This window comes from Lissotriton vulgaris, chromosome 2_1 (assembly GCF_964263255.1).
Source record: "Lissotriton vulgaris chromosome 2_1, aLisVul1.2, whole genome shotgun sequence".
Lineage (NCBI taxonomy): Eukaryota > Metazoa > Chordata > Amphibia > Caudata > Salamandridae > Lissotriton > Lissotriton vulgaris.
Genome location: NC_141687.1, coordinates 904,122,823 through 904,150,578, shown reverse-complemented (window position 1 = coordinate 904,150,578; position 27,756 = coordinate 904,122,823). Strand labels below are relative to the sequence as shown.

The window sequence follows — 27,756 nt, the reverse complement described above, 5'->3', positions numbered from 1 at the left end:
AGCAAATGTATCTTTTCCACACTACTTGTACTACATGTACCATAATCCTTTGCAATGAACTTTGAAAGCTTTTAAATTCTCACAATTCTTAAGACGTCAAATATGTACTTCATTTCTTTTATATTGTTGGTTATTTCATACACTTTGACACGTGTACCTTCCTTTTGCTCACCTTTTCATACTTCTCGCCAAACGATCTTGCAAGACTCTCGCTGGATGGTAAAATACCACATCGTGGTCACTCAGTAAATTTCCATGCGACTCTTGTGGGATCGAGCAATTCCTACACAGCAAGCTTCACCCACAAAAGCTTGCCCTCTATTCTCTCAAGACTCTTGCGGGATCGTAACAGAATTTCAAACTCATCCAATAGCACACTCCTTTACAAAACTCACACTCTTCAACCAATGCACCGTAGAAAAAGCAGTTGCTCACTACCTAACCTACTTTTTTTAACTGTCAAAAACTGCCAATGCAATTTGTACATTTTATCACCCTCCCACATTTTCTCCTTTCATATGCCTACATGTTCTTCTTGGACATTCTTCATTCTGCTTGCAAGTAAATGGCATCCCCATACTGCATGATTGTTTGCCTCTGGATTTTGGGACATAGCTTCATCCACTGGCCTAGAAAATATGCCAATAAATGTCACATTGACAGAGCGTGGATTTTCACTCTTGGACATCACTTAGATTGGCCATAGATGTATAAAGTGGCATCCATTGCAACCAATGGTTGAGAGCATTTTTGATGGTAAGCAACCAGACTTCACGATAGTGCTCTGTGGTGGCCATGACCTAGGTGCACTCACAGGGGTTGCACGTGAAATCCAAATGTAGGAGACCTTTTCTCCATTGATGTTCTTCTTTCTTCACACAGCCTTTGTATATTGCAATATATGACAAAGGGAAAAATTGCAATGGTCTAAACTGTTTTGTCCTAAGATTTAGAAGCCCCGGATATATGTGAATAAAACAATTTCTGCATTTCTCTGTGACTATGACCAGATATCTACAGGAAAGAAGGTGTCCACTTCACTGCAGAAGGTGCCCAGTGTTGGACCGGTACACAGACTCAGTCCACAATTACCATCTCTCTAGAAATAGCAGAAAAGTTCTTTGAAGAAATGTACACCTGATGAGTTTTAAAGCTTTCCAGGTTGACCTAAACCAGCCCTATGAGCTGACATTCGCCATAATGTCAATATTACGGGAAATCCATTGCAAAACATGCTTGAATAGTATCTTGATCCCAGAGATGCTAGCTCATTGTGGTGTCCATTCTGTGATACTATTTATCTCCCTGTAAATAAATGCCCAGTTCTTTTTTGGAGTTACAGCACTGACTGTAATTTAAAGTGTTACACTGTATACAGTTCCAAAACTCTAATCCCTACTACCATGTGGAATAAGACTCGACAGATTGCCTTAAATGCTCGGAGCCATGTACCCAGAGGGAGTAAGTTAGTTATCCAGTCAGAGTGTAAGAGTGTTGTCTGCCTGGGATACCATTCATAAAGTACTGTTCAAACGAGATTTTGCCCTCCAACCACAGACTGCTTCAGGACCCCACTAGAAAGTCTCAGTGGCATTGCCTTTGTAGGCACCAAGCGTCTCATACAATACATTTTGCAATGGGATGAGCATAACGTAAGAGAATCTAAATATTTTGTCAACGTTAGGCAGCGATGTGCCTCTAGTTTTCCTGTTTTAGTTCTTGGTCTGTTACAAAGAGGTCTCTGATTAATGGCCTTCATTCTCTTTTTATCAATTGCTCTTTAGGAACTGCCAGGGATGGTTTTCTCAGTGAGGATAGACAGAAGGGATAGACTTCATTATTTAGAAGCCTGATCTTAACTTTTCACCAAAAAATTATCCAGTAAAACTTTGACAAAATTATAATGTTCAGGTATATTTGGTGCTTGGCAGCAATGTCCCCTCATTCCGCCATCCTTAGGAATGTGTTGTACAGATTGCGTCATGCGAATCAGAATCTTTTAAAATGTCTCTGGACTAAGGGCAGAGCAGGTCCACCAGGTAAACCGAATGCAGGGTTTAGAGCTCCAGATAATTGTTTCAACTCTTCCAACAAAAAAATGGCTAGTAAGAGATACACAGATGCCTGCTTATCTTCCACCTGCACCGCCCTCTGATACATCCAGAACATTGAAGGCTCGTCATTTCCAGAGCTTACATCCAGGGATACAGCTTTAAGAACAGGATTTGGACCTTGCAGTATTTCTACAGGCAAACCCCACTTTTGAGAGTGGACAGATTTCATGCGTGCACTTTTGTCCTAAGAAAATGTCCAGCTAAGATTAAAAACTTCGAGATCCGTCGGTCCTAACTAGAAGTCCTACTAAAATACAAACTTGGAGACATTTGTGTCATTTTAAAGTCTGCTTAGTGAGAACATTTCCTACTTGATTTGAAATTAAAAGCATGTTTGTAGGTAGTTGATCGCATTTCCATCAGTCCAGATTTTTTTTGAACTGGTGTAAGGGGAGCAGCCTCCTTGAATACAAGTCCTTTTTTCCAGTCCTTTTCATCAGGGATCTTCAGTCAATGCATTACAACAAACAAACAACTCTTGTTTGATTGCCTCTGCTTTGATTTACAACTTAGTTTTAATCAGTCTTTCCACTTAGGTGCGTATTATTCTATGAAGTAAAATAAAGCCAACACTGTCTGTGTACTGCTTAAAGGGCTTTGTCTGTGGAAACATGCAAACCAGACGTTGCTAATTATCTCTATACATGGAAAGGAATACTAACCCCCCACTCTTTGTTTATAGGGCTGACTGGGCATTCATTCGTCCATTCAGGAAACCGTTGTGCCAAGGAACTTAATGGCACAGAGCTATTCCTTTAAATGTGTCGATTACCTTCTTGGCTCTGGGACTGGTACTCTATTGCTTTTTCAATGGATTATTAAACCACCATCATTATTTAAAGGAACTATGCACTCATTCCATGACTCGGTATGTGTTTACGTTTCTGCGTGTGCACTTATACCATTGAGCTATAGCAGTTTATTACATTTACAGTCTTCGCTGTTTAGAAGTGCTTTGTCTGTTACCTTGTTTTTCAGCACCTGCTATTTAAAGAAATAGTAATGTCTCTGGCTGTCCACTTCAAATCCTTAGACAAATGTTCCTTACGGGATAATTAATAGCGTAACATATGTTTTTAAGCTATTGGAAGCAATCTGCATTTCAGTCCAATTGTTTTGATCACGGTGTCACCAAAGAGTGTCCAGAAACATGCAGTCTTGCTTGATACTGTCCCATAGGACAGTCTAGCCCAAGGTGCAGGCCATATACATAATTGGTTTCGGGCACATTGGGCCTCATCAATGTGGAGCAGTTTGAGCCTCATGATGCAGTGATCTACTGGACCAATAACTGTGCTAACACTGGGAAAAACAAACATTTGATGGCTGGAATGATTCTGTTTATTTCAGCCACTGGTAATCGCTCCAGGCCGAATGTTATTGAATAGTATACCACTACATATGGGGACCAACAGTGTGAAAATCAGCCAAGGCCTTGCTCCAGTAGTAACAGCTAGTATGCATTCCATCCAAACATGGGAAGACAATCAACCCCAGACCAGTATCTGCTTCATAGGAGTTGTGGCCTTGCAATTTGGACTGGACGGTTCCTACCGAAGCAGGACCATGGAGGATTTGCATAAGGGTGTCCATGACTCCAGTACAACAGTGCGCAGAAACGTCAATGGAGTTCAGTTCTGCTTTCTGCATTGTTACCAATGGTACCTCTCAGTAGTACCATGACACTTTCCTGGCTCTGAGTTGACCTTCTGTGCATTCCAATGACTACTGTGTCATCACCCAACACAATCTGAATCTGAGACCCTGGTCAGTCCCTGCGGGACGCCCATGGTCCAGGCTACGAGGGGATTGACATGAGTTCTGTGTCTGAATATCATTAATTGGACCCTTGGCTGAACGATGAACTATCGCAAACACCCTCCAAAAATAAATACATTACTTTTAGATTCTCTCTAACTGCTTCCCCCTCAAATAATGTAAAAATGATAGCCTCATCATCCTATACTCTCTCCACAATGAAACCAAGCAGTATTCTGTGATTCGCCACCTCTCTGTCAGTGATAACATTGAAGTGATAAAAATGCATCTTGGAACATGTGTTTCACAATCTAAAGTTTTCATTGATTCAGCTTTTGAGGATTGTGAACAAAACGAAAGACCTCCGTGTGAGCCTGGTGTGCTGATTTCTCCCAGCGAGGCAGCAGCCACTCAGAGCTTACTCCGCTGCCCCATAAGTGGTGGCTGGGAGGCAATATACCAGGCATGGTTTGGGACCTGCAGTTCTGAATAAAGTCTCGGGTGTAAACTGGGCAATCTCAAGCCCACGGGTAAGTGTTGTTAAATGTTATGCCTGAATGGTATATCCTCTATTGCGCCACAAAGCATTTGTAAAACAGAAGTCCGGAATCCTTATTGCTTAATGTACGCGTGACTTTATAGTGTTAACTATTGGGTAGTTTACGTAAGTTGGTACCACTTTTTATGGTGTGTATCTGTTAGTAGTGTAGTTGGTACAAAAATATTATTTGGCCTTTATTTTGCAAATGAGTGTTAGCATTAACCCTTCACACCACATTCTGTTTTTCCTCGTTTTATAAACCATAATCTACTTCCCCCCCCTGGGCTGCTCAACTGATTGCCTTCTGCTCCTGTCTTGTTGAACGGCGATTCATGGTGTTGGACTGTATTGCGTTACACTATCTTTTCCACATGTGTTTGTGCATGCAGGCTAAAAATACAAAGGTGTGTCCAAATGCAGGTCTGGGAATGTCTTCAAACCTGTTATTTGATCAGATAAGCCCAAACTCCACAAGGGCCAAGCACTGCTTTTTTCCCCCTGTAAACACAGGTTCTTCATCTGCTTTGGCAAGGTTTGGCATTGGTGAGAGCAAGTAGGACGTTTCATGATAAGGGCCAAGTGCTGACTGATAAGGTTATCTGCGTCCGTAACAATTTCATAAAGATAATTTGATATAATTAAGCAACAGTACCTTCAGGGGAGGGGTGTGGTATTTTTGTGAGCGATCACCACACCTTTTGGTTTCGCTGCCTCGTGTAAATCATCCTAGGTGTGGTGCTATCAAGCTGCACCACACCTGCAAGTGTCGTATTGCAATTAAAAACTGTTTACAAGACAACCGAAACGTAGATAAATACAGCCAAACACTCAGTTGAGTGCATTGTTGGGTATATTTTGAACAGGGGTGTTTTATCTGCAAACCGCATCTCTATAGAAGATTTTCTAAAACTTTTTAGAACCACAACCCACTTTTTAGTATGACAAACTTTCACGACCTACGTACCTTTAATGAACATAATGCGGGCATTTAATTTTAATGTAACTCAAGCATTGTGCGATAACGCATTGTCTGTTAAAGGCAGCGCATTTTCCGTTGAAATGGTAAAAATTTGCAGACATACAGTTTTACTGATAAAACTTTAATGCACATAAATGATTATGTGTAAATATTGTGCATCACTAAGTGCCTTGATTTGTTCTGATCCTATAAAAATCGTTGTTTCATCACACTTCAGAACTACAAACGAATGTGCTTAATTTTAGCTTTTCTAGTTGCTTAATGTGTACATTTAATTTACAGGCATTTACATTTTGTGTGTCTCAAATTTTTTTTTTCCAGCCTTCCCCTTCACATTTCATGCACCCCAGCAACATTGTCACATAATTCACTTTACTTTTCTTTATTTGAAAGTAGAGTGAGAGGAGTTTGTAAACACCAATCTCCATGTTAAAAAAAATAAATAAATAAGCAGCAGAAGACATTTGACCTATGTCTTTAAATCGCAGCAAATCTGACAAGATAAATTTAGAATTTAAAGGCATCGTTATTTATTGCTTGGACTTTCATGACCAAAAATCATATTGCGACCCGCAGTTCGGGAAACACTGCTCTATACTATGGTAGACTGTTATTCAGGTGTAAAGAAATAACACTGAGTTGATAATCTCGTATACTTAGTGACAAAAATAAAAAACGATACTTTACAACAATGAAACAACCATACCCCTGATTGTTTTACCCAAGCACTCACTGAGGAAAAGCTGATTTAAGACCCATCGAGGGCAAGGGGTGACAAAGCCTGAAGCGCCCGGTCTTCTCTGCTTGCCTGCATAAAGGACTTCTTACCCATGCTTCACTCCAGATAATAATCCTGAAGAACGTCAACTTCCAAAAGTCAATGGTTTTTGATCCTTAAATATGCAAATATTATCCCTTCTAAAAAAACAATAGACTCTAAGATTCTCACCAATTACCAGCCAGTGCCATGCATCCCACAACTCCAGCATATGTAGAAAAATGCTATCTGCTACATGACTGCCAGTGAGGCCTTAGTTCAAGTAGCAACACTAAAATGCTGGTGGTAAACACCATGAAAGACATTTCATGGTCTTAGATAAAAACATCCAATTAGCCTCAATGCTTCTTAGTTTCTCAGCTGTCTACAACTTTGTAGGTCACCAAGTTCTTATTAGAAGGTTTGAAGATTGGATGGAAAAATTGGAAACTAGCTTCAATTGAGTCAATCGTTAATCCAGATCAGCAGCCAACAACAAATAAGTGCGTTTGTTGAATCATTCAAGTGCAAGGTGCTATGAGGTGTACCAAAGAGATCCTCCCTCTCTATCAGTAATATATCAGTAGCACAGCTTTTAGACCACCTCCATTTTTGATTTCAGATGAACACCGGTGACACTTGGTTATTCATTTGCTTGTACAAAGAATTGTACAACCTTACAGCCTGGTAAGGAAGCCTTTCTCTTCCTGCAGCATGGTCCTAGAACTGAAATATAAGTAATACAATATTACTATGGAAAAGGCTTCCCATTTGTGTGGGCCTGCATACTGACAGCAACGTGTTTAGTGACAAAAAGTGCAACGCATCTGAGCACAATTTTAGAATCTGCATCATATTAACTGATTAAGGTCACTAACTAAATTAAGCTGCCTTTTGCTGTTTGTAAGTGTCATAATTGTGCGCAGCATGCAGCACAGATTTGTGTTGCCAAGATTTCGCGCATTGTCACATTAGAGTTTGTGAAAAATAATGTGCACAGTTCTTCCCAAAACGACTCGTAGGCAGCAGGGAAGGTAAAAGCAAATTGCATGAACTGTAAAATGTGCACACACTACACCATTCCTGCTTCGCTTGTAAACTGTGAAGTTAAAAATCAAATATAAATTCCATTGCACCTGGTGTAAATCTTATTGGAGGCGATGTACAAACTCCCTACAGATGTTGACACCACACTGCATGTCGAACACGACTCTACAGTTATCTAACACTCAGGATATGCCAACTGCTTTTAGGTAACAAAAACACACTCATCACAAGCCCCAAAGCAATGCAATGCTCCGAAGCCGACCTTGTGAGTAAAACCTAAACTTATGATCTTTTTTAACTTTTGAAAAAGTGAACTATTCAGCTAAGCTTTGGACTAATGTGGACCAGCTCACTCGAAGAATGACCTCTCTAAAAATACATTGAGCCATTTTCCTGCCTCTATGACAAATGCCCAACTCCGAGCAATACTCACAGCCCACAGCTCATTTCATAAATTAGAATTGGATGTCTTGCTCATACCAGAATTGTGCTGCAAGAAGAATACTAGCAGCACAGGCTGCACAGATGCAGTCATTCCTTAAGGCAGAATAAAAGACTCTTTCGGACTGAATTGTAATTACACACTAGCTGCAAACATATACGTTGATACATGTTTCTATAAAACTAGTCCAGTTATTTAATGTACGCACAATAGCCCGATCTTTCAAAATCTAAAAACCTATATAACAACCACATTTTACTAACATCAATGCTTGTTTAACATTTTACAAGGTAACAAATATTAATCCACTACAGGAGGTGTGTCTGCAAAGTCTTTAATCAACAAATTGAAATGAATAATGATAATCAAGGCACCAACTTTTCAAGCAGACCAGAATGTAGTCCTATTGAATACATGATGTTTGGGAGTGTGAGCATTTGAGATGTATGAATGAATGGCCACATCAGGAGCCTCTTCTAATGTTGAAGCCTGGAAACATTTAGAAGGATGGGAAGAGGTGTATTTATCTATTTATTGTGAATTGTTAATATAAGTTTGTCCTTTTGAAATGGAGGAGACTGTCATTTGCACGAACACGAACTCTACTGGCCATGTGCCTTTTTTCTTCTGCGATATGTAATTATCTGGGACATTATTTCCTGACTGACCTAAAATATGAGCCATTGCACTGTTTTTATGGATCTCTGAAGAAGAGCAGTTATTTTTGCTATATGTCTGGAATTTCTTTTTATGTAATTTAGGCAACCTATGGGTTGTAATAGTAAATATAAACATAATATATAGTTTGTCTCTCTCTCTCTCTCTCTCTCTCTCTCTCTATATATATATATATATATATATATATATATATATATATATATATATATATATATATATAATGTGTGTGTATATATATGTGTGTGTATATATATATATATATATATGTGTGTGTATATATATGTGTGTGTATATATATGTGTGTGTGTGTATATATATGTGTGTGTATATATATGTGTGTGTGTGTATATATATGTGTGTGTGTGTGTGTATATATATATATATGTGTGTGTGTGTGTGTATATATATATATATGTGTGTGTGTGTGTATATATATATATATATATATATATGTGTGTGTGTATATATATATATGTGTGTGTGTGTGTATATTTAGAGACAATCAAACTATATATTATGTATATATTTGCTTTTACAACCATAGGTTGCCTAAATTACCTAAAAAAATAATATATATAAATATTATAAATATGTGTGTGTGTGTGTATATATATATATATATATATATATATCACCACACATTGTCAACAAAATGTGTTGTAATGGTTTGCATTGCAAGTGCAATTTACACTATAGTACATTACAAAGCAATGGAAACATATTAATTATAACAAACGCACTGTAATGTTATGCGAAATCTAATTGTTCTAACATCTGATATTCCTTCAAGATAATCTAGGTGGATTTACTGCAAGTGAGTCATCAGCATCTAGCTTAAGCAACATGTGTACTTATACATTTGTGTGCAAACAACGGTTTATAGACTGAAAGTATTTTTTTTCCGTACAGAAGTTAGCCAAACAAAGGAAACACCAGTACACCATTCTGAAGCAGCGAATCGAGAGGGAGAAGAAGATGTTCATCATAAGCCAGAAAATTCAAACAAAAAAAGATTTATTGGTGAGATCTTTTACATTGGTTGGTGTAGTTTTCCTTGAGACATGGGGAAGGGTGCCTCACAGTACTATTTTGTATCACTAACAAACAATATAAGATTGGCAAGTGTCGATATTTAAACAGTATCACAGCATAAATTTTTTAATTTCTGTTGTTTTGATCTGTTCGTTACAGCCTTGAATGGCTTTATAGAGATGGGTAAAAGAAGAGGCTTTATCATTTGTGTTGTCTTTGAATTCTTTCTAGCTGAACACTAGAGCTTACCTAATTCATTTCGGTGTTAAGGGTGTATATGCAATGTGAACATGAGGGTTTTTTTATAGTGTATTTTTCATACATAGCTATACCAAATTTAACCATATCCTGAATAGGCTTCTCCTACCTGCCCGTCTATTTTAGGGGGGGGGGGGCTGTGCTGCACGGATTTAAAATAAACTGTAGCGAAAGCTGTCCTGCTATGGCTTTTGTTGAGGATCCCCATCGAATTGTGATCAATTTCAACCAACTTCACACTGCATTTGTCATATAAAAAAATTAAAACACTATGTTTTTTGCTACGTTCTAGTTGCTAAAATTCATTTTTGGTAAGGCTGTTAGATGTGATGTGGACGTGCTGTCATTTAAAAGTCTGTTTCTATCAGTCCACATAAAACAAAGCTTCGAATGCATAATTTGCTAGTAATTGTTTGTGTTGGTTGTAGACTGAAATGCTTACCACATTCTAGAGCTAGTTGGCTCACTCAGGCAAAGATAACTGGTACCATCGGTATGTTGACGATTCTGACAGTAAATTGAGTGTGGTACTTTTATCCAAAGCATAGGTGTTGTTACATTGTCATGTAATGCTATGTGCTGTGTAGTTTCTGTGTGGGCTGTACATGGGCAAGATGTGTGGTAGTGTGTTATGCAGGTTGCATGCCTGTAGGCTGATGTGGGAATGGGTATTGTAAAGGGAGCGTACTGGTGAATGTGGTGTTGGTGAACGTGAGTGGAATGAGAGGTCTGGGATGGAATGGAGAGAGTGGTTAATGGATGAGAAATGCGTAGTTGATTGATCACTCCCGTTGTTGCGTCTTTCAACACTGTAAATTGTTATCCAATAGAGAACGTTAAAGGTACCCGATACTGCATTGTCAATTGGTTCTTCAACAGTGTATTATTGTTTTGCATTATTTCCTAGTTTACAACTCTATGCTTTCTTAGTGACATCAAGTTAGTTGTAGTTATACACAAAGTGTAGCCAGTTGAGCAATATTCATTTAAGTCAGCCAATGGTGCCAGGTAAATGAATTCCATCATTAATAGACGTAAGGGATTATCAAAAGGTATAGGCTCCTCTTGGGTGAATGTCAGGGCCTTAAAAACAATTTAATAAGTATCCTATGAGGGAAAAGAGTGAACAAGCCTTACCTTGGGGGGTTAGTTTGCTATCTTTGGGCACCTGGCCTCAGAGAAACAGAATCTCCCAAGACACATTGATTAACTTTACAACTTGTACTGCATAATTTAGGGGTGCTTGGCCCTTCTTGAGGGGAGAGTCATAGATTTGTGGACATTGCCAGCTGGAATGCCTTATTCAGAGTGACAAAAATAGATCTGTGATGCATTGTAGACCGTACTGTTTTTATATTTCAATCTGTTATTCGGCATGCAAAAGTTTCAACCCCTCCTCTTTCAAATTTGCAATATCCACTTCTCCTCTTGCATCATTTTCTAACAGTGAACAGCGATTTTGTGCTTATGGCCAGGACTGAGCTCAGCAAAAATGAAAACAATAAATACATAATGCAATATATTTTATAGTTAAATAATGATGTACTAACTAAGACTAGGATGTTGTCATTGTCAAGCACCGTCATAAAGTGTGTGCTTTCAGTGTGGTCAGAAAAGTAACTATTTTGGATCATGCTGTGGTTTTCTCCGTTAACTTCTTCGCTTAGGTAGAGGCAAAATAAAAAGTATTCGCTGAGATAAACATTAATTATGTAATACTTCTCTGGCAGTTTTATAAACTTTCAGTCTATCTGGGACATTCTTCTTTCTTGTGATGATGACACGGTTGGCTGTTGTAGCAGAAGAAAGAGGCTACAATCTGGGGGTTAATATACATGCATGCCAACATTTTAGAATAGGAAATTGAGATATAAAAAACATAGCTGGAGACTATGGAAGACGATGCAATTTAAGGCAGTATACAGCCAAAATGAAAGCAATTATTTTGCTTCAAAAATCGAGAGCTTCCCCTCTGAATCGTGTCTATTGACATGAATGATTATATGCACAATAGAACTAAGGTTATTTCTTGATGTGATTTACTGGAACAAATCAAAATATGATGAAAGTCTAAAAAAAAATGCAGAATTGATATAAAGTTTGTTTCCCCTCAGCATTTATATTTTACAGAATAGAATTCTTTCACACTCCTGGCATGTCATGATTGGACCCATGTTATTTTTCTTCATACTAGTTGCGGTCGATGACTACTAATCAAAAATACAATTCAAATGTACTAATTTAGTGATCCAAGGAAAAGAATATGTCAACCAATATCTAAGCCTGGGCAGAGTTCAGCCGAACACTGCAAAGTGACAAAAAAGCCTTGCCAAGCCACGTGGAGTTCTGTGAGCGGTGGAGTGTGTTACTGCACGCCTTTCGCACTGATTTTGTGTACCGAGTGTTTCTCCTACGCTGTAAAATCAGTGCAAACGGCATCTCACACAGTGTAAGTGGGCGCTGCTGCTTGCTTCCGCTCGAGTAGAAGTTGTACTCCAGCGGCAGCTTCCTCAACTCGAACGGAAGGTTTCTCAATGCGAACGGTAGCGACCATCTGCGTCCACCCCTGTTGAGAAATCTCGCAGTGAAGTGGTCTAGCGTTGGATTTTCCTCGCTTGCGAACTTACTGTTGGCAAGCGGGGAAAAAACTCTGTGCGGAGTTTTTAGGAACTCCGCGAGCTCATCGGAAGTGCGAAAAACTCCGCAAACAGAGTGGAGTTCACCGCTCAGGCTTACCAATATCACAACGCTTATTTTTCTAGTTGCAAACTGATCTATATCTGTCTAGATGTTGTTACATTATTCTAAATAAATTTAAGGTCTTCGCTAAATGCCTAACTTTAGGCAGCACACATCACAACTACGCAAAGGAAAGCCAGGCACTGCCACACTTACTTAGCTGATAGGTTGGTGAAAAGGTCCTCTCCATTAGAATGTCTTTAAGCCATTGACCATATAGTTGCACTTCATCGTCCTCTTTGGTGGTTTAGCCAGAGGCCATCAAAACCATAATGCATTAAATAATATTAACTTTCATGAATGGAATTCCCTAATGTTAAGATCCAGTTCTAGATGAGGATCTTCTGTATTGCCTCTGCTTGTGAACCAATAGCATAGAAGGATGTCACAATTTACTGTTTCTGAGGTGGCCACAGACCATGGTCAGTGCAGGACTTTCCGGCCTGGGTTGGTACACAACTTACAAGTGTATATGTTGTGTGACGGAGAGCAGAGATAAAAGGGGTAAAGCTCCACATTAAAAAGGTGGAAACTAAGCGCTGTGTGCCTTGCTCTTGCACCGCTTGACCCACTGGCCATCATAAACACTGTGTTAGTCTAGAAACACCACATTGTGATGCTAGAAAACATATAAATGGGCTATTCCAGGTTAGGTGTACTCGCTGAAAGGAATAACACCCTCTTTCCAAAAATAGCCACTGATGAAAATTATACAAGTAAGTATTGGGTAATTGCTTCATAGGTCAGAAATAACGAACACCTGCATGCTCTCTCTTGCCTATAGTCCATACCGCTGAGGTGCAGAGTATATCCGTCTACCGTGGTTTAAGAGCCACTGCTGGCGTTAATGTTGCCGTCATCGGATATGCTCTCAAAAAGAATGAACAGTGACATTAGTAAAAAGAATCAGATGTATTTGAATTTTGCAGCATATCCTGTTAGACCTTTAGGGGCCTTGAATTTGCAACTACATTGTATAGAAGGTCTGAAAGAGACAAGCAGGCTTTGTACTAAATATTGTTTTTCTTTCAAATTTGAAGTATGTGTTGGTGGTGTTGGCGTAGTTTCTCCCTTGGTGTACAGAAGTGCTTATATATTATGTTACCAGAGTTCATCTAGAGACCGTAACCAAGTGTTTTTGGATACCTACTGTCCATCTGTTATTCAGGTAAACTGTTGTAGCTACTTTTTAGGAAGCTCAGAAATAAGATCCTAAACCTACTCCAAATCTTCTTTTTTAAAAGACTATTATTATTATTATTATTATTATTATTATTATTATTAAAAGGCTCTTCTATAGCGCATGGCCACTCGGGAGCATCCCAGCGCCTAGGACTAACCAGAAGGAGATGGATTAAAGATGCAGGTCTGTATTATCTAGCTTTTTGGGAACAGGATGGTTTTTAACTTTTTCCGGAAGGCGAGTAGGTTAGGCTCTTGACGAAGAGGTGGAGGAAGAGCATTCCATAACCCAGCCGCATTATGCGAAAACAGACGGCCCCCTGAGCGGGCCCTGTTAATCCTGGGAGTTATCAGCAGGTTTTGTTGGTTCGAACGATGATTCCTAGTAGGTTTGTATGGTCTGATCATGTCATCTAAAATGGGGGGGGCCTCTCCCGTAGAGTGTTTTGTGGACCGTGCAGAGTGTCTTGAAGTGGATTCGCTTCTTTATGGGGAGCCAGTGCAAGGTGCAGAGCGCGGGCCTGGCTGATGTACGATGGCTAGTGCCCGTGAGTAGCCGTGCTGCGGAATTCTGGACAACCTGAAGTTGCCGGATAACCGAAACAGGGGCTCCAAGATAGAGCGCGTTTCCATAGTCCAGCCTAGATAAAACAAGGGACTGGACTATGGTTTTCTTAGCTGTTTCGGGTAGCTGAGGGAAGATTTTTCGAATTGTTTTCAGAAGTCCGAAGCAGATGGCCACTGTCTTCCTTGCCTGGATCTTAAATGACAACTCTGCATCCAACCAAAACCCGAGACTTTTTATCTCGGTCTTTGGAGTGGGTCCAGGGCCCATGCAGGAGGGCCAGTGTGTCAAGTTGCTGAATGTGGCCTTTTCCCCTAGAAGCATCAGCTCCGTTTTTCCTCCATTCAATTTCAGGTGGGACAAGTCCATCCATTTTGCTACCGCCTCCAGGCAACAGCAAAGATTGGAAGGGGGGGACTCAACCTGATTAAGAGAAACAACTAGCTGGGTGTCGTCAGCATAGCTTACTAGTTGGATTCCAAAGGGAGCTACTACTTCCGCCAGGGGTGCCATATAAACATTAAACAGTGTGGGGCTAAGGGAGGAGCCCTGTGGCACCCCACACTGTAATGGTATTGGTGGAGAGCAGCTGTTTTCTGAAAAGACCTTGAAGAATCTATTGCCAAGAAAGGACTCCAGCCACATAAGTGCCCTGCCTTTGACACCGATCCTTCTGAGACGAGACAGGAGGACACGGTGATTCACCGTGTCGAAGGCGGCGCTGAGGTCCAGGAGGATAATGGCCGCGCTGCCACCTGCGTCCAGAATCCTCCTGGAATCCTCTACCACCCTCAACAGTGCCGTCTCTGTTCCCTGTCCTCTCCGGAACCAACCAACCAACTGTCCTCTATTGATCCAACATACAAACAAATTTGGGTTATACAAACCAATGCATATCTTACATTGTAGCCATCAATTTGCATTACAAAATTTGTACAGTTCATACCTTATATGATGACGAACGTTTTGCTGCTTCATGTCCATGTAGTTATGATGTCACATTTTTCCTTTCGCCCTGAACTTTTTTCTAACTATCCCATCATTCACGTCCTTGATCTGCCAGTTTTCTTATGTTCACTTACCAATGTAACATTCTTTGTGCACTTGATTCTGAAAGAGTGCTGTTGTATTCTGTATTGATAAAATGACACAACTATTTGTAGCTGAGCGGTGCATAGCAGAGTCTGTCTACGAAGCTTGCAGCAGGCATCTCTGCTGCTGTCCGCCAGCAGCATGCTTCATTGTTTCAAAACATTCCCTTTACTTACAGCTGCAGTGGCTGCTCTGTACATATTTTTAAATCAGACGATTCCCTCTGGTGAAGCAGATACACCAAGGAATTGGCCAGTCAGCGAACGAACGAATCTGACCAAATATTCTGCTGGTGACACTGAACCTAGAATGACACTGAACCTAGAATGGGTCCAAGGCTCCTGTCCACTATAAAAGGCAAACCAAACTTATTCTCCTGATTCCCAGAAGTTGATTACCAACATTTTTGAAGACCATTCCAGGGGCGGCAGGTGTACACGGGCGAGATGGGCGTCGCCCTGCCACCTGGGGGACTAAAAAAATGCCTGATGGAACACTGAGCAGCTAGCAATACATTTTGCTGGCTGCTCGGTGAACAAAAATGTTCAAATGTGTTTTTTTTAAGGGGGTGGGGGAGGGTGGCCTTTGCTCTGCACATGCTTTTGGCTGGGCGAAGATTACTTCGACCTTGAGCCATAAAGTAGGGCAGTGACGACATACTGGTGGGTGCAGCCTGTGTCTCATTGCCAGAGTAGCATTTCGATTTGGGCGTTATTCCCTTGGCCCAGGGAGGAGTTGGAGGCCCTCCAATCATTGCAATGGCTGGGGGCAGGACAGTCCGGCAGTCTTCGAGTTTGTGGGGGTGTGGCAGTGGCTTTTGCCTCTTCCACCAGACCGAGCAACAACTTTGTTTTGCACGTGATTGGTTTGCTGGGGTCTGGGGGAGGAGTCCAAAGACCAATGAATTCTTTGTTCACCAGTAAGTCACAGTGCAGCAGGGGACGCATCTAGCGGTTCGTTTGTGCAAGGCAGCACAGTGCCACAACAAACACTGTCCCAACTCACTTTCACAGCAGTTTAATGTGGCGAGGCAGGGGTCTCACAATAGCCGTGGTGTTCATAGTATGCGGAGCTGTCAGCAGACAAAAGGCGGCTCCTGGCGGCAGAGCGGATTATCGCGGCAATGCCCCTGTGGGGTTTACCTGCAGAAACAACTTTCAGTTGAAGCGAAATACCTCAAAACTGTTGTCACACATTTGAGAGAGGAGTGAAAAGTGAGAAGCTGTTACCCTTGTTCCTTAGACTAAAATACCTGGTCACTTAAAAATAGCCAGGTCTCGGACATATGTCACCCGTAATTGCACTGTCGTTAATTTAAAAGAATTCGTAAAATACTTCAAATTCTAGAATGAACTAAATTGCGGCACTGCAGCAGACCGTTTACAATCTGCACTGCACATAAAGGCGCGCACAGGGCCTTAATTTAAGGCCCTGTGCGCCTTTATGTGCAGTGCAGAGTGCACGCCCCCACAGGGAGGTCTGGTCGCTCCATAGGTAAGGTAAGCGGATGGTGGCGCTTACTAGTGTATGTATGTTACACACATGCAGGTTGGAGTCGTTGTATGTGCAGACAGCAGGCGGGGCCCAGGCACAAGCGGAAACATGCATTCCCTGGCTCCTTCCCGGTGCTGCCCTCAGACCAGTAAATCCATGCTCGAAAGAGTATCGGCAATCAATGGCCATGAGTGACTCCTGGGTGCCATCAGACAGAAGCTCTGATCATACGATAGATATTTTTTTGCGCAATTTTATAAGGCAGCATTTAACCAACGGTGGCTCCGGTTGTCTGTAGGGAGCAGGTCCCTGGCTGGTAGAATTGAGATTGAGTCGACTTGATGCTCCTGACCTCCTTTCCTGAACTGCGCTTAAATTAATTAACTGCATCTATGGCCAATATAAGAAACGAGTCGAGTGCAGTTGCCTAGTAGTGTACTTTAATTGCCATCTGGATTTCAGCTCCGCTCGCCTGGTGCCAACGTTGAGAATTTAGCAGCAGTGTGTCACACGAGGGTGTGGTTGCCCATAGTGATTCTCGTTGGTTGCTTCTTCTGGGATTGTGCATGATATAATTTGGAGTGGCTTGAAACGCCTGTTACATTTACTGGATTGATGTGTAAAATGAGAAGCATAAGTCTATTTTTGCCACGGGAGTGATTGACTCATATATGCTTTGTAATCTGATATGAATCCAACCTTCGTGGACCAACATTGGACATCACTGCCAGAAAGGGCCTCTGTGGTGGAGCTAGTCTGGTAACATTGGCCCCTTTTAATATACATTGGCTATGAGCATGTGTGCTGTCAGACTCTCTCGTACATCACCCCCTCTCAAGCCCTCTGCGACTCCCTAGCCTCATTCTTCCACAACAAGATTGCAGACATCCACAACAGCTTCGACAACCAACCCGGAGACCAACCCACCCAACCATATGCTGAACATTCTCCCCCCGTGAACACCCTTAACGACTGGAACCCAATCTCCACTGAGGACACCATTCGCCTGATGAACTCCATCCACTCAGGATCCCCCACAGACCCATGTCCTCACCACATCTTCAACAAAGCAAACTCCGTCATAGCACCGCACCTCCGAGACGTCATCAACTGCTCCTTCAACTCCGCCACCTTCCCGGAAGACTGGAAACACGCTGAACTCACCGCCCTTCTGAAAAAACCCACAGCGGACCCCACCGAACTCAAAAATTACCGCCCCATTTCGCTCCTTCCATTCCCGGCCAAAGTAATCGAGAAAGCTGTCAACAACCAGCTCGCCGCTTTCCTCGAAGCCAACAAATCCCTCGACTCCTCACAATCTGGCTTCCGAGCAAAACACAGCACTGAGACCGCCCTCATCGCAGCAACAGACGACATTCGAACTCTACTGGACAATGGAGACACAGTCGCCCTCATCCTCCTCGACCTCTCTGCAGCATTCGACACAGTCTGCCACAGCACCCTTTTACAACGCCTCAGTAACATCGGAATACAAGGAAAAGCACTTGAATGGATCACCTCGTTCCTCACCGGAAGAACCCAGAGAGTCCGCCTTCCACCATTCAAGTCCGAGGCCACTGAAGTCATCTGCGGCGTACCACAAGGATCCTCACTCAGCCCCACCCTCTTCAACGTATACATGAGCCCCCTCGCGGCCATCGCCCGCCAACACAACCTCAACATCATCTCTTACGCGGATGACACTCAACTAATCCTCTCTCTCACCAATGACCCCAGCACCGCCAAAACTAACCTACACGAAGGAATGAAAGAAGTTGCCGAATGGATGAAACACAGCCGTCTGAAACTGAACTCAGATAAAACAGAAGTCCTCATCTTAGGTACATCCCCCTCTGCATGGGACGACTCTTGGTGGCCGGAAGCCCTTGGAAAAGCACCCATCCCGACAGACCACGCACGGAACCTAGGCGTCATCCTGGATTCTTCACTCTCAATGAACAGACAAGTCAGCGCCGTATCCTCATCCTGCTTCAACATTCTTCGCATGCTCAAAAAAACATTTCGCTGGATCCCCACCGAAACCATAAAAACAGTCACCCATGCTCTGGTCACGAACCGACTGGACTACGGAAACACCCTCTACGCAGGTACTACCGCTAAATTCCAGAAGAAACTCCAACGAATCCAAAACGCCTCAGCCAGGATCATATTAGACATCCCGCGCAACAAACCCATCTCTGGTCACCTGAAAGACCTCCACTGGCTACCCGTCAATAAGAGAATCACTTTCCGACTGCTAACCCACGCACACAAATCACTCTACGACATCGGACCAGAATGCCTCAACTCACGACTGTCCTTCTACACCCCCTCCCGCCAACTACGTTCTTCCAGCCAAGCCCTCGCCACTATACCTCGCATCAACAAGACCACCATGGGAGGCAGATCCTTCTCATACCTGGCTGCTAAAACATGGAACTCACTCCCCACTTACCTTCGCCTTACCCAGAACCACCTAGCTTTCAGAAAGCAACTTAAAACGTGGATATTTGACAAGTAATCCTCCTCCCCTTCCTAAGCGCCTTGAGACCCTCTGGGTATGTAGTGCGCTATATAAATTCTCTGACTTGACTTGACTTGACTTGGTGATGCCATTGGGCCACGTACACGCCTTCAGACTCTGTGTTAACTAGATTTTCATTTCTGTGAGGAGGTTGTTTTCGATGCTATGAAAGGATTTACATATGTCCAAAAAGCAACCAGCAGCTATTTGTAAAGTGTTCATTAGCTTTCACACTCATTTGTTTTTCCGTATATATTTCTCTGATGTGTTTTTTGCTTCATTTATTGTTCCTCGTGCCGAGCTTCCCCTTAACACACCCCTCCCAGTAGATTATAACTGGTATCAGTGATATATGTTTATCCTATTTTGGGTCATTGTTTTGATATTACTTTTATATGCGGAGCATGGTGTGGTAGTTTTGCTGGTTTTATGCATAGTTAATATTTGCACGTTTAAGGGCACTTCTCGTCCGCTGGAAAATAGTGAATAGATTTGATACAAAAATGCTGGACTCACACTTTCTCAGGATGTGCAAACATCTCTAGTCAATGTTTCGCAATGCTATGCTGCAGTCAGCGGTGTTTCGATACGTTCAATCCATGCACCCTGTCAGTGACATTCGTGGGAAGGTACCGAAGACAGGCCAAGGAATACCGGCACTTCTCAGCAGAGATAAGTGATAGTACCAGCACCTCTCAGTAGGAAACAGTTGCCGTGGGCCACTGCACTTCTATATTTCTATTACAAGCCCTGTGCGTGTATGCAGGGGACGACAGTGTGAAGAGAGCCAAAACAAAAGCGCAGGTGTGCCTAAGTGCAAAATATGTACAGCACTTTGCTACTCACTAATAAGCGTGGTAGAAGAAAACGCAAATAAAGTAACCCTGGGTCACTAGATTTGACCTCCTTGCTCCTTAATTTACTTTATTGTGGCAACAGGTGGATGGACATAAAAGAATGCTGAGTAACTGTTAGGCGCTGGAAAACTCGATGAGTTAAACGCTTGACGCTGATTGCTACGGTGACCCAAGGTTGGCAAATTGGAAACAGTGACATGGGCATGGATACCTTGCCAATACCTTCATCAGCTAACAATTTTGACAATTCTTGATTGACTAAACTTCAGTAACCTCACTGGCAGCGATAGGACACCTTGTACACAAGCCAGCACTAAACAAACCCATTTACTTGTTACTGGTTTTGTACAGTGAACATTGTATACTTGAAATGCTTCCAGGTGCTCTCAAGAATGTCCGTCAAAGTCACACCACTTACAGTAACATATCCCACTGTAGAACTTGTATAGCGCTTCATAGCCTTACCGAGGCCCCAAACCGCTTTGATATTCCTTGTTTTTGTAGCGCGTAGTTGATAGGTTGATGTTTGTAGTTAGGCCTATGGTTCTATCAAATGTATATGCAATGGTTAATTTATCTCTACATGTTCTTACAAGCGTACGGCCTCTACATCTAGGCAGGTGTGTGTTTTTTTTTTCCTTCTTTATTTTTGTCATGGTCAGGTCTGTTGGCTTTTACAAAGTTTGTGTAGTTATGAATTGCTTTGATTACATGATGCTGGTAAGACAGCTAAATCTGTCTCTGAGCGAGACATAAAAAGGAGAGAGGTGAAGTTTTGAGAAATATATCCGAGAACATGAACAGAGATAATGATTCAGACAGAAGCTGAAAAAGAAAGATATAAGTTGCGATGAAAATAGATGTTTGCAATTCCAATGCAATGTATTGTTGTGCTTGTTTTTTAAACCTGTGTTTAAGGTTGTTGCTGTGTACACGCAAACGCACTGCTTGATACGAAAACTCCAGATGCTACTTTATTCTATAGCGTTTGTAGGAAAGCTTGTGCGCACCTCCTCAGGGGCCCTACTTTAGGTGTCTGTTCGGTGCTGGGAGTGTTCCCCATAGTAAGGGACTGCGTTGGAAAGAGATCAGAGGTACAATACATACACAAATCTCGAGTGGAAAAAATAACTACAGTTAATTGTTTTCGATCACCCCCAGTCCTTTATAATAATAGTTATTTTTTCTTAAATGTATATTATGAATTTGACGGTTATGTTGTGTGGCTGTATGACTATGAGTACAACACTGGATGAGCTGTATGCCCTCATGAGTGAGGGTTGAGTTGAGTGGTGTGAATACACTGGATGAGTGGTGTGCCCTTCTTAGTGCAGGGTGAGCAGTCTACTTTTGTGAGTGTAGGGAGAGCAAAACAGTGTGAATATTTGAGTGCAGTGCAGCGAAGGCTGAGTGATATCTGTGTGAGTGCAGGTTGAGCAGTGTGCCTGTGTGAGTCCAGGGTGAGCGATGTGCCTGTGTGAGTCCAGGGTGAGTGATGTCTGTGTGAGTGCAGGTTGAGCAGTGTGCCTGTGTGAGTGCAGGTTGAGCAGTGTGCCTGTGTAAGTCCAGGGTGAGTGATGTTGATGGGTGAACGCTGGCTAAGTGATGTGTCAGGGAAGGGTAAGTAATGGGTCTATGAGTGCAGGGTGAGTAGTGTGCATATGTGAATGCAGGGAGAGCTATGTATCTGTGCAAGTGCAAAGAGACTTGTCTGGCTACTCCCAGAGATGTGTTCGCCAAGCCACCTCTTTCTCAAATTTGCTTGAAAATGCATCATTTGCCCACTCTTAGGTGGTGCGGGCACGCTAGCTATGCTCACTCGCCACAGTGCAGTATATACGCCTCACCACTTTCAAATGTCACCAGCTGCCACTGGACCATTCCGGACCCGATTACAATCCTGCATGAATATGAAAACAAAATGTGACTCCATGAACAATACGAAGTTAAAAACGTTTACAGGTAGCTGTGTCCTTACCAGATATGTGCATTAAGCAGACCATAATATATATGCAAAAAAAGGCAAATTCTCTGGGACTGGTCATACATTTAATCATTCTATGATCGAACTGAACAAAATAATGTTAGCATTTTTCAGGTAAAGTTTGGAGCAAGGAACAGTACGTGCTTAGTACTGTCAAACCATGTTTAAGCTGCACCCAAATTGACAAATTGACAAGTTTATTCAAAGACACTCAAAGGTAATGGAGCGCTCTCCCTTTATTTAGCCTGGCCAATCTTGAGGATTGACGCTGCAAGACACGATGCTGTTAAAAAAAAAAACCAAGCACGGTGCAAAAACTTAACATTTGGCCTGTGTGAAGATGGCTATAGAAATAGAATATACACCTAAGTAAGGTAGACGGGAAAATGGGAGCAATACATCGAAAATAAAAGCAACTGTTTAGGAGGAGCCCTAGAGTCACTGTTTTTGCAGCATGAGTCTACTGTTGATTCACATGCTGTGCATTATTCCGTTATTTGGGGATTGGGCCCAGAAAAACAAGTAAAGAATATATTTTACCATTGAACACAGGTGAGGTCGCCATGAGCCGATGACCACAACCGTATGCCCAAAATGACGTACACCATCACTGCCGTATTCCTATCCTGTTTTCCGGCATTGGGTTCAGAAGGATGCATCATGGTAGAAATATTTTCAGAAAATGTCATGGTGCTTTACAGTTTTTGGGGAAGCCACAATGAAGAGGCAAGCCAGACTCCCACCATACCGTGGAGATGTGTGGTTCATAGCTGGCCCACCGCTGAAAGATATCTCCACAAATAACTGATTTCCGGAAGTTAGTTCCCAGGTGTGATAATAGGCTACAGTTGGTCTCTGAGCCGGTTTCTATGGTTTTAGATCAGCCCAGTCGTTGCTTGTAGTAAAGTCTTGAAGCGCAGAAAAAAAAATCCATGAGGGAGAGGAACGGCAGACGTCGAAGCAGGATGTAATTCCTTTGGATAAAATTGGCAGTATTTCCCCAGTTAGTTTTTATTATTGATTGAACAGACTGGTTCTAATACAGCTTAATGATTTTGAAGTTGCTCAACAAGAACTCTTGGTGAAGAACTATTGAAAAATTACGATTTCTATTCGTGCAAGCTCTCTTTTGGATGAGAAACGGTAATACACTTTTTGAAAGTGGCTTCATCCTTTGGAATTGGTTCAACAGCTTTCTATAAGAACGTGTCACTTTTACTTACAATTGCCTCCACATGGAAGTATGTCCTTTACAACACTTGTCCTCGAGGAAACACTGTTTGCATCAACTTGGTGCGGCCTCTGTACAGGACTTTCCACAACTTGGAGATTTTAGAAGATCTTCTGCTGGTTTTTCTCCAACATCTCATTGAGTGAACTAGAGAAATATTCCATATGCTCTCAAACAAAAGTGGCTGTGGCACCACAAGTGGCTTCCAGCTGTACAATTCCAATGAAGCAGAGCCTGTCACATTGTTCCTGGGAGAAGGCACGCTCACTTTGGAAGCTCCTTCTCGGTTTTTAGTTATTCTATTGTCAAGGTAAATCTTTAGCTGGCAGATGGTCTTTAGAACTCCAAAGAGTGTTTGGGGTTGTGGTCAACTTTTGGGGTTTCAATGGGAAACTTGACAGTGACTGAATCTGTTGGAGGTTTAAGTCATCAACATGTCTCTCTGAAATAGAACAGTTCCCCTAGTGTACCGGGAGGCTGAACACACTGCGAAAGTGTCCTCTTTTGAAAATAGTATCATATTCTCATTTCTCAATTGGTAAAGAAAAAACCTCACCTGGCTTTCTATACAAACACTAGGTTCATGTACGTGAAAAAGCATTAGGTCCTAGCCAAGCATTAAGGGGCCTTAAGAGGGTACATGTGCCGGTCACAGGAAGTGCTTTCTGTTCCACAGCGGGGAACTAAGAGGCAGAGTTTTGAGAATACATTAGTGTGAGCGTTACCCAGGAGAGCGTAGGCTGGACCACCACGCCTGAAATTACAGTAATAAATGATTAATACATATTTTTGTCAAAGTTTAAAGCCATCTCCAGTTACCTTACCAACACATTATTTTGTGTTCGTAGCTATTTTACTGGTGGCAGGCATGTGCTCCGAAGACCTGGTGGTGGAAAACAACCATTAATGTTCTTAAACACAACATGTAGGCTTCCAGCTGTCTTACACAGTGCCAGAAGCAAAACAAAGTGCCTGCAAATATTCACCCCCCTTATTGGACCATTTCCCAAGGTTCAGTCCAATGCTATGTGGTGAAGCACAGTCACCACTTACCTACGTCTTCTCCTCTGAGACTAATTGGACACCCTTGTCAGTAATTATAATCTTAACAAACTCATCCTTCAATAAAATTGGCAACTGCTTAAGTGGTGACAAAGCCAATCATCTTGGCTGCAATCCATGAGAAAAAATATAGCTTCCCTTAAATAACCGATGAGGACATGATGTGCACAGTCTTAATTTCATCCAGATCTTTCACTGGACCTCACCCACTAATGATTATGGTTTCATCGTTTACTTCAGCTTGTCCCTTGCTCCAAACTGTGCACAGTTTTTAGTCACTGCATGCACCTTGGCAGATGTTTCTGGTATGGTCTTCTGAGTGCTTATCGTAAAGAGACTCGGCTGGTGGGATTCTGTTTCAAACGGGTATTGGATTATCTGATTTTTAATGGTATCTTCTTTCTGCATGGATTAATCACACATGGCCACGTTCAACTGCACGTTTGGGGGAAATTTAAATTACAGTGCTAAGGTGTGTATATATACACTCCCTGGCCAATTTAGATATTCCAGACTCTGGATCCATGGATGATATACCATTGTATAAACATTTGAACTGATGTATGTAAAGTTGTGTAGCAAAGCCATGGTTTTACACTGTGGTTGTGTACTCTTGAACGGAATTGTTCACACTGATACAGCCCCTAATTCTGTGCAGCACCAAGTCACTACATGTGTAGTACCAGACTCCGTGTGTAATTACACAAGCCAAAAGATGTCTTGTATAATGTGAGGGATTTTTTACACCTGTTAGACTCGCTCTTGGTATGTACTCCTAACAAACAAATGCTCATTTTATGAGTGTTTAGTTTGTGCTACTTGCATGTTCATTTTGTGTGCACTTTCAGTTCAGCAATGTTTGCCTTATGCCCAGGTAAGTGCAGTGTAGTGCTTTCTGCAGTCCTGAAGTGAGCAGTCACCTCTGGAACCGAGAAGAAGGGCTTCTCTGCCACTCAGTGCCACTTTCTTAATTGTGGTAAGGTCTTGAAAGCCTACCTTACATTTTCCAATCCCTGCCCTGCTTGAGCGGGTAAATTGTCCGCTACAGGATTGTTCAGAAGTATTCGGCATGTTGCAGAGGCGACCTACCACACACTGAAAGCATGTCCCTAACTCTGGAGAAAGTAGGCTTGCAAGCTCCCTTTCTAGAGCTCCTCGTGAAGCCTGCGGCGCTCCTACATTGACCGATATAATCTTTTTTTTTATCGGGTTACCACCGAGTAAGAAATTTGATTATTTGGTATGGGTAACTACCCACCTAAAGATGCATTTACAGCCCTTGTCAGGATGAACCCTTAAAGCCACTAAATTGACCTCCGCTCAATCCTGGTAGCTATGGCAGAGCAGACAGGCTTACTTACAGGCAATCTGTAAAGCATTTATGTAGTACAGAGACCGTAATAAGGTCAAAATGCAAAACAATAAAAATTAGAAACGTTTTAGAAAAGTAGATTAAAAATGAATAAACAGAAATGACAAATACATTTTGGGTAACCAGAGACATGAAATGTTGAACTCTTAAGTAGAAATAGCACCATAAAGCGCCAATGATAATACTAGGTATACTTAAGAGCAATTTGAGTCTGGCTGTGATGGATCTCAGGTCGGACACGCCAATCATGTTTGGCCTGGTCAAAGATTTTACCTTCTGATTACACTGCTAAAGCCCAACAGGACCTCAGGGCAGGCACATAGAGACGATGAGGGTGCGAAGCAGAGGCCAACAGCATGGTCCAATTCAGGTCCATTTTTCACTGGTCATCTGTGTACTTCCAGGAAAAGTCCTCTTGTAGTTCATAGTATGCCTGTAGCTTGAACAAGAGGTCAGCCATGTGACCGTTCTAGTGCACTTCTTTCTCCTGTCATATATCCTGTGCAGGCGCATTGTAATTTTCCCTATGTTCGCTTCAGCTAGATGCAGGCTCCTCTTTGCTTTGCGCATGTTACTATACCAATGTATTTTGCTTTTGTGCCACCGCTGTACTTTCACACCGAACCTGCTGTGGTTTTTGCATTCCGTTCTTTCCAGAGATTTTGTCTGAAAACTGTTCACTAGGTCAAACAACAATGCCCCTTGTTATTCTGTTTTGGTAAGGCTGTTGCACCTAGACTAAACACACACATGCAGCTGTTGTTTGGGAACACGTACTCCTTGTCATATAGGTATGCACAGACATGCAAACAAGCTCAGAAGAGATTGCGACTAAAGCTGCGATGTAGAATTTATCCGTGCATGCTAAGGTACGGGGTCCATCGCAAAAACATAGAGATCTTTAGATGTGCAATCACCTCGCTTCTGTAGAAGGGGAAGGGGGTTAGTATACCCTGTCTAATATGATGACCGCTTGTCATGATTTACGGACTAATTACTATGCTGACCGTATTTGTGTTGGGCATTTTCCTATTTGTTGTACATATACCTTATACTAGAGCATGATAGTTAAAATAAATATTTTGAAATTTTCTCGTGTCTCAGTCAGATCTAATTGTGAACAAGTACATGTGTGAGAGAGAAAGGGTATGTCCTGTTACAGCAATTCCTGAGAGGGCCGGGAGTGTTGTGTTCTGGGGTGTCTAATCACTTGTTTCTCAGTGAGGGAGTAGGAGGACAATTGAGACACAATAGCTATTCAGTCCCCGGCTCATGGGTACTAAGGTGGTGGGGTGACTCTGTCCCTGCCTACCAAGGTTCTGTGGTCCCAAGCATAGTTGTGTGATTCCACACAATCCCTGCAACATGGCCCCACCAATATTTGGTCTAGTTCTTATTTGCGGGACCTCTGAGTAGCCCTTGTGCTTGTCCACAATACCCTCGCACCGTACCCCGGAGACGTCCGCAGTGAGGGCTTCGCCTCTTCGTGTGTTGTGGCTACTTCTGCTTACTGTAGGTTTTTCAAGCTTGAATTTTAAAAGGTTACACCCACTGTCTGTGCTACTGTTTGTATCCCTTATATCTTTGTATGGCTGAACTGGTTGCAATTCCGGCTCATTACCGTGCAGCTATTATACAACACTTGTTCCAGCAGGAGCTCCCCAGTGCGGGACCCCTGTTATTTTTTTGGTTGAAACGGACCCTTCGTACCACTTCAAAGTTTTTTACTCCTGGGCTACGTTTCCTGCTGCTGATGCGAATGAGAATACTTTTCATTCTTATACTGTTGCCAATGTTCTGGCACTTTATCACACTTATGCGATCATTGAGCTTCCTCTTACGGCCTGGGAGCACCAAATGTGGTTTAATGGTGCCCTTTCCTATCCTCCTGCTTCTGTTCGAATGGGCCCCTTAAGTATTGATGGGCCACGCGGCCTGTCTTGGCCGGTTTCACTCCGTATTTACATTATCCCACCGCTACTGTGGCGGATGTACGTTTGTTGTCTGCTCAAGTTGTCCATCTCTATAGATTTGTTCAATTTGTTGCT

The 27,756-nt window shown here is 42.2% G+C and overlaps 1 protein-coding gene across 1 annotated transcript in view; it reads left to right on the top strand.

Moving 5' to 3' along the window:
* The window catches only part of UTP11 (UTP11 small subunit processome component), a 162,795-nt gene that overhangs the window by 91,160 nt on the left and 43,879 nt on the right, over positions 1-27,756 (top strand). Inside the window, exon 7 of the mRNA XM_086958732.1 lies at positions 9,226-9,336. Coding sequence (XP_086814858.1) covers positions 9,226-9,336 — 111 coding nt within the window. The remainder of the gene's footprint in view (positions 1-9,225; positions 9,337-27,756) is intronic.